The sequence below is a fragment of the Vespa velutina genome, chromosome 11 (genome assembly GCF_912470025.1).
Source record: "Vespa velutina chromosome 11, iVesVel2.1, whole genome shotgun sequence".
Classification (NCBI taxonomy): domain Eukaryota; kingdom Metazoa; phylum Arthropoda; class Insecta; order Hymenoptera; family Vespidae; genus Vespa; species Vespa velutina.
In genome coordinates, this window is record NC_062198.1 from 5,938,009 (window position 1) to 5,945,508 (window position 7,500).

The 7,500-nt window shown below is 27.1% G+C and overlaps 1 protein-coding gene across 13 annotated transcripts in view; it reads right to left on the reverse strand.

Annotated features, from left to right (window-relative positions):
* The window catches only part of LOC124953189 (trehalase-like), a 42,377-nt gene that overhangs the window by 27,045 nt on the left and 7,832 nt on the right, over positions 1-7,500 (reverse strand). For 11 of the 13 annotated variants that reach the window (XM_047504196.1, XM_047504211.1, XM_047504195.1 and 8 more), the window contains one exon: positions 3,249-3,284. The exons of 1 other annotated variant lie outside the window; for it this stretch is intronic. In XM_047504196.1, the coding sequence (XP_047360152.1) occupies positions 3,249-3,284 (36 nt within the window). Of the gene's footprint in view, positions 1-3,248; positions 3,285-6,448; positions 6,711-7,500 lie in introns of those variants that run through there. One more of the 13 variants, XM_047504207.1, reaches the window with a different exon arrangement.

Sequence of the window (7,500 nt, forward strand, 5' to 3'; positions counted from 1 at the left end):
ATCAAATGTTATAAATCAAGAAGACCTTGACTAGTTAAGTTCTTCACGTCTATCAATGTCAATTTAAAATAGAAACTAATGGTAATTGTTTTGCATTTAAGCTCATTGATGTTAAAAAGGAATAAAGAGAGGAAAGAAAAGAAAAGATCACACGTGAAAAAGAAAAAAAAAGTAATAATTTTGATGGAGATAAACAACAAAAATTTCATTAAAAATAACAAAAAAGAAACGAAAGAAATACATTCGTGTTACGATCATTAAAAGGTACGAAGACAAAAAAAAAAAAAAAAAAAAAAAAAAAAAAAAAAAAAAAAAAAAAAAAAAAAAAAAAAAAAAATAAAAAATAAATAAAAAGAAAATAATAAAAAGAACGATATAACGTGTGTAATACCAGAAGACGAATGAAGTTATGTAATGGTTGCATATAATTGCGAAAGATTAGCACGAGTCAATCCAAAAGAAAGAAGAAGACGACACATCGAAGTCCACGACGCAAGCTATCTCTATCTTTGTTCACATTCCTGAACTATAAAGAGAGAGAGAGAGAGAAATACGATTCAAGTTTCGATAACGTATATTCTCGTACATTTTCGTACATTTCCGTAGATCTTCGTTAACTTCCTTTGAACTAATCGTCGTCAGTCATCTCGAATATTTTCATGCAACAGATCGCAGAATAGTCATTTCTTTCTCTTACCTAATCTCACCATCATATGTTTATAAACGCAATGTAATAATATCTATGAAAATGTGATTCGTACGTTTGACGTCTATAAAATTCCTTTGACGTCATGTTACAAGGTATGCAATGATAATTTACGATGATAACAGTAATCGTCATTATTTATATACTTTGTTACGATAATCCAATGTAGAACGCATGACCATAAAAAAAAAAACGGATTTTTTTTATCTGTTATTGAATTCCTTTTCTTTTCTTTTCTTTTTTTTTTTATTATTTTATTATTTTATTTTTTATATACATACTTAAGAGACGTGACAAAATTGAAAGAAATCCTATCAATCCAACATTTCCTTGACTGTTTTATTATTATCAATAATATATATATATATATATATATATATATATATATATATATATATATATATATATATATATATATAAAAGAAGATAAACGAGAAATTCGAATGAGATAATGATTTTATTGTAGAATATTTTCTTTCTTAAATTTAATATATGGAATGTAAGAGTGTCGCCACCTGACGAGTTTATGAAATACTATTGTAAAATAAACATAATTCTCGATAATTTATCGATCGTTACCGACGATCGATAAGACAGAAATTCTTTTTCATATACCTACGAACAGTTTTATCATTCTTGACACGAACGAAAGAAAACGTGTTAAAATATTAAATTGACAATAAATTTGCAAGTGAAAGACGAAATACCAAGGACATTTTTATTCGACGACAATTTTATTAAACGCTCAGTCGTCTCGTTTGTATTACCAAGAGGCCCATCTTTATTTTGTCTTCTTTTTTTTCGAAGCTAACAGACACACGGTTCTGTATTCTATTTTATTGCCTGACGTTTTTGACTTTGGCCTTGAACGAAGATTCCAGTGGACTAATTGAATTCGAATAGCCAATTCATTCAACGCATTTATCTTTTGGTTTAAATTAACTCATATAAAGTTTGCCCGACCTAATCAACTACAATTTACTCTAATATAAATTATATATATAATAAATAATATTTTGCTTAATAATTATAACATATATATTACACATATAATTATTAAATATTATAATAGTTAATTAGTTAGAATTTTATAAATAAATATATATACATATTATAACATTTAATAATATTAATATTTCTTTTCTTTTTCAAATAATATTCATTAAATAAATATTTTAATTAAAACAATAAAAATACGATCTCTATCTACCGACGAGACTAACGTGTGCAATATAGCACGTAAGTTATGTCAAATACCTTCCGAAAGAAAAGTGGTATACGTGATGACCGATGCGTAAGCAAAGTCTACGATGTGTCACCACTAATCTCGCGCTAAATTTAAACTCAAGATGATTGGGAGATTCTTCGAATAAATTTACAAACAATTTCACGAGCATAAATCAATAATGTTATCAAAATATCTGTCATATCAATATTGTTTATAGGTTATGTTCGCAATATGTGAAAATTATTCTTCGATATAAAATAATAATAATAATAATAACAATAATAATAATAATAATAATAATAATAATAATTATTATTATTATTATTATTATTATTATTATTATACGTAATTAAAAAAAAAAAATCAAAACCAAATTAAATCAAATTTGTTAATAATTATCATAGAGAAATAAGGGAGAATCTAATTTACATTTAACATATAATAGGAAGAAGGCAATATAATAAAACCTAAATCGACAGGTCAGCGATTATTTCATTAAATACTCTGACGTCAAACGTCACAATGACCAATCATAGATCGAACGACGAGTACCTCGTTAAAATTGTCGAACAAATCATACGTAGTACGCGCGTGTGCGTCCTATGTCCGTTAAAGGAATTCGATCGATTGATGGTTCTCAAATTAAAGAGAGAAAGAAACAAAAACAAAAGAAGGAAAAAGAAAAGAAAAAAAAATGTTGAGAAAATAAAACAACTCAATTTTTTGATAATATTTTTTCGACTTATTTTTCTTTCTTTGGTTATGTCGATTGTAAACACGATTTATAAAATTCTTTCATTTTAATAATGAAAATAATAATAATACGAATGAATTATTATTGTTATTATTATTATTATTATCATGATGAATTCGTAAGATAAAACACAGATTTAAGGAAACCTCGGAATAAACTGAATAATAAAATACTCAATTACTTCCGCGTATATGCGTGAGTGGTCACGTGCAGAGATAGAAATCCTTGACATTGAGAATAATGTGTACACGATTAATCTCTATGATCATTATAAATAGCGTTATCATCGCTTATTCTAGAGAAGAGAATAGGAGCACGATAATCCAATGAATTTTTTTTAGTAATATACATAATATAAATATTTAAATAAGCAGATTATGATATCGTTAAAAAAAAAGTAATTAGAAATTTCAACGAATAGGAACCTTCGAAAAAAAAACAAAAAAAGACGCGGCGATTTTTCTAAATACTTTCTTATTCCTTTTCTGTAGAAAACAATGAGCAGACAAAAATGAAAAAGAAATTAATAAATAAATATAAGCGTATTGTTCAATACATACTCAGTAATTCTTGCCGCATCGCGATAGGTCGTCAATCTGTAACAAAAGGCAAAGAGAAAAAAAAATTAAAAATTAAAATAAAATAAAAAAAAAAAAAAAGAAAAGAAAAAAAAAAGAAGAAAAAAAATTATACCGAAAGTTAATGAAACATCGAATTTTATAAAATCAAAAATTAAAAAAAGAAAAGAAAAGAAAAAAAAAAAGAAGAAAAGAAAAAGATAAAAATATTGTTAATCCTCCCAATAATATTTTCTTTATTAAAAATGAATGCAAAGATGGTTTTTGCATTTGAAAATATATACTTTGAATGTTTTCCATCGATACTTGAAACTAATCAACTATAAATATTTACAAATGCATATTAGAGAGAAAAAAAACAAATACATACTACAGAGAGAGTAAGACAGAGGTAGAGAGAGAGAGAGAGAGAGAGAGAGAGAAAAAGAGAGAGAGACAGTCGAAATAATTATAATTTTCGAATAGAAAATGTGATGCAAGATTCGAAGAAATTAACGCAACATGTTTTAATGTAACGTGAGTACCTCTCACAATATTGAGAACCCCTAGAAGCCGAGCCTCTCATCCGACAACTGGTCGAGCCAATGACGGAACGTATTGCGTACGACGCCCACAAAATCGACCAATAAAAATGATTCTACGTTGGGGGCACGTCCGCTTCGTATCCGCTTTCTCTGAATCGTTTATAAACTCTGATAGATATTTATATGAGATTTTACATAGCTAATTTTGCGCGGGAATAAAAAAATAAAAAAAAGAAATATCAAATTACTAAACAATGTTTGTGAAATATCTTTCAATCAAATGTCAAAATAAAAATGACGATCGATATAATATAATTTTTATTATTACGACGATGATATCTTTCTCTTTTTTATAACATTGAAATCTGATCGATCCATTAATTATTAAATCTTACGTAAACTCTTTTCTTATCTTAAATAATTATCGTAAAATCTTATTGGTCGATAACCCATTAAAATTGAATTAATGTTTTATAATCTAACATTTCTTCTTCTCTTTTTCTGTGACATTCGTTTCGATTTCTCGACCTTCGGATAAGGACGAGAGAAGAAAATGTTTTCAATGATTTTCTAAGGCTAATTTTATCCAGCATCTTGTATACTCGAATAAACGTTGAATATGTTTTATCTTTTTTTCCTCTCTTTTCTTTTTTTCTTTTTTTTTCTTTCTCTCATTTCCTCCTTTCCAGAAACCATCCTACAAAATATCATCTTTATTTTGCGAACAGACCCAATCAAAATGGCGAATATCAATGAATGACGATTATTGTCATAAAAAAAAAAAAAAAAAAAAAAAAAAATTCTTAATTTTGCCGAAAAAAAAAGATTGATTAGGGAAAGTAAGAAAAGTGACGAAAGTTTATATCGAAAAATATGTTTGTTGGTCTTACCCTACTATCTAACATCTAAATCTAATAATAACGTTCGTCGTCCCTGTAACTTAGTTTAAAATCAATTTTGGCAAGTTTTCAATTGTGACATTGCCGCGCTAAATCTATGTTGAACATGTTAACAAAGAATTGTTATATTTCGAATCGTCCAATGAAATTTTTTTTTTTTTAATATACATATATATATATATATATATATATATATATATATATATATGCGCGCTTACACAAATTTATTTTTACGCAGTCTTGAATTACATTTCTTGAGGGAAAAAAAAGAGATAAAAAAAGAAGAAAAAAAAAAAAGAAAAAAGAAAAACTATTTTTAGAATAGAGTGAGTAGATCATAAGTGTCTTGATTTTAATTACAAAAAATTTATCTTAATTTTTAATACGAATAGAAAAAAAAAAATTATAACAACCGCGCGACATAACCTATACGTCTATATAATATCCGTTTGATTAAAGTATACTTTCAACGATATTGACTACCGACCTACGAACGAAGTTACATTGAAATGTCGGAGGGTTGAATTAATTCAATACACGTCGTAATGTTCAACGTAGGTTCACAATCTCTTAAAAAGGAAAAAATTCGATACTTTTCTTTCTAATTTTTTTTTCCCTTTTTCCCTTGCAGATTACTCTCAAAGTAAAAAAGGCAAAAAAAAAAAAAAAAAAAAAAAAAGACAAAACAAAAAATGATCAAATATTGATCGTTCTAAACGATCATGCAGAGGATCATGATCCTTGATCCTTAATACTTTACAAATAAAGATCTTACGAGCCATTAATAAATAATATATAAACATTTATTTATACTAACGTCAACTTTTTTTTCTTTTGTTTCTTTGTTTATGTTTTCTTTTTTTGTTTGATTTTTTGCTTTTTTTAAAGATCAAATAATACTTCGGAGGAAAATAAAACGAAAGACTTCAATAATGTAACATTATTGAAACCTGACTGGAACCAATCAAAGCCGGCATATCGTCATCGTTCAAAATTCAAATAAATATATTTAATTGCACAATTAGTATAGAATTGACGTATGACGGGTCATCGCGCGAAACGCACGTCGTCGATATTATTACGTAAGTCCATCTAAAAGAGAAAGACGTAGGTACTTACATAGCTTTGATATTTGCTCTTTGAAATGACGAAAGTCTATCTCCTCATCGTCTTAATTTTAAATGAAACGATTTTAAAAGAAAACCTCCTGTTCTTGCCGACAATTATGAAATAACAAATATACTATGACATTTTTTTCTTTTTTTCTTTTTTTTATACATCTTGATAAGTGATAAGAAAAATATATATGAAAGAGATAGAGACAGAGATAGATAGATAGATAGATATATATATATAGAGAGAGAGAGAGAGTGAGAGATTTAAAATAACCTCAAAGATATATTCGATAACATAAAAGTAATTATTAATTATTAATTATAATTATTAATGTTAATTAATATTATCGAATATTTATTATAATGGTAAAATAATAAGAATAAGAAGAAGAAACGGAAGAAGGAAAAATTAAAAAAAATATAGATAAAGGAAAAAAAAAGAAAAAAGAAAATTAGAAAAATCATATATTCGCAAGAAATATTTAATCTAAACGCTAAAGGAGCGTGGGAAGAGAGAGAAGGAGGAGGGAAAAACCAAGCGTGATCGATCGAAAATCATGAGTTTACGAATCGACTAAAACACGTGATAGAGAAGCTCCCCCTAATAAAAAGAGGGAATACAACAAAGCTCTACTCAAACGTACCTGGAATAAATCAACCAATCGGAGGTTCCTTCATTCGTCCGACAATTTTCGTTTTGAGAATACACTTTTTTCTTTCTCGTCTTTTTTTTTTCTTTTGCTATTTCTTTACCCCACTTATTCACTGTGAAAACACTTTTTTTTTTTTTTTTTTTTTTTTAATTACGAATACGGAAAAACCAAGATCAAAATTAAAGTCTATTCGATTAAAAAGTCACATCGGAAAAAATAGAAAAAAAAGGAAACAAAGAAACCCCCCCCCAAAAAAAACAATGAAAAAAGGAAATCAATAAAACAATTTGTTTTTTTTTTTTTTTGTGTAAAAATAAATTTACATACGAGAAGATGTAAATGTATTATTTTTATTTGACGTATTATCGGACAGAGAAAATCTTTTATTAGATCGCTATGAAGAGCGTTGCAAAAAAGAAAAATGAAAACGTAACACAGTACTAAGAGCACGAGACGTCTATCCGCAATACATAAATGATTGTTCGCGAGAGCTTAACCATGTACCACCAACAAGTCGAGACTGACTCTCTTTGCCCTCTCTTCCTAACCAAAACCTGCTCTCCTCTCCCACTCTTTCTATCACCATCTTTCTCCCCACCCCTCTGCCGTTCCACCTACCCTCATCTTAAAAGACCTTCTCTTCTCTGAATAAGATACATACACATATATATACACATATATACATACGCATTTCAGTAGAATGAAACAAAGTCACATATTTCATGATTTTTTCTTGATAGTACTCATTAAAAAATTTTTCTTTAAAATACCTGACATTATTCATTAATTATTATCCTATATAAATTATTTATAAACATAACAATTATCATTTAACAATTTCAACTTCATTTTCGTCATTTATATTGTATCGATATTATATCGAAAAATAAATGATAATTTAAATATACCACGACTTATTATAAATTCAAAATTGCCACAGTTTTCTTTTTTATTTTTTGTACGAATCTTTTTAAGACGCCATCTTGAAAAAATATTGACTGACATTATTCATTATTATCCTATATAAATTATTTATAAACATA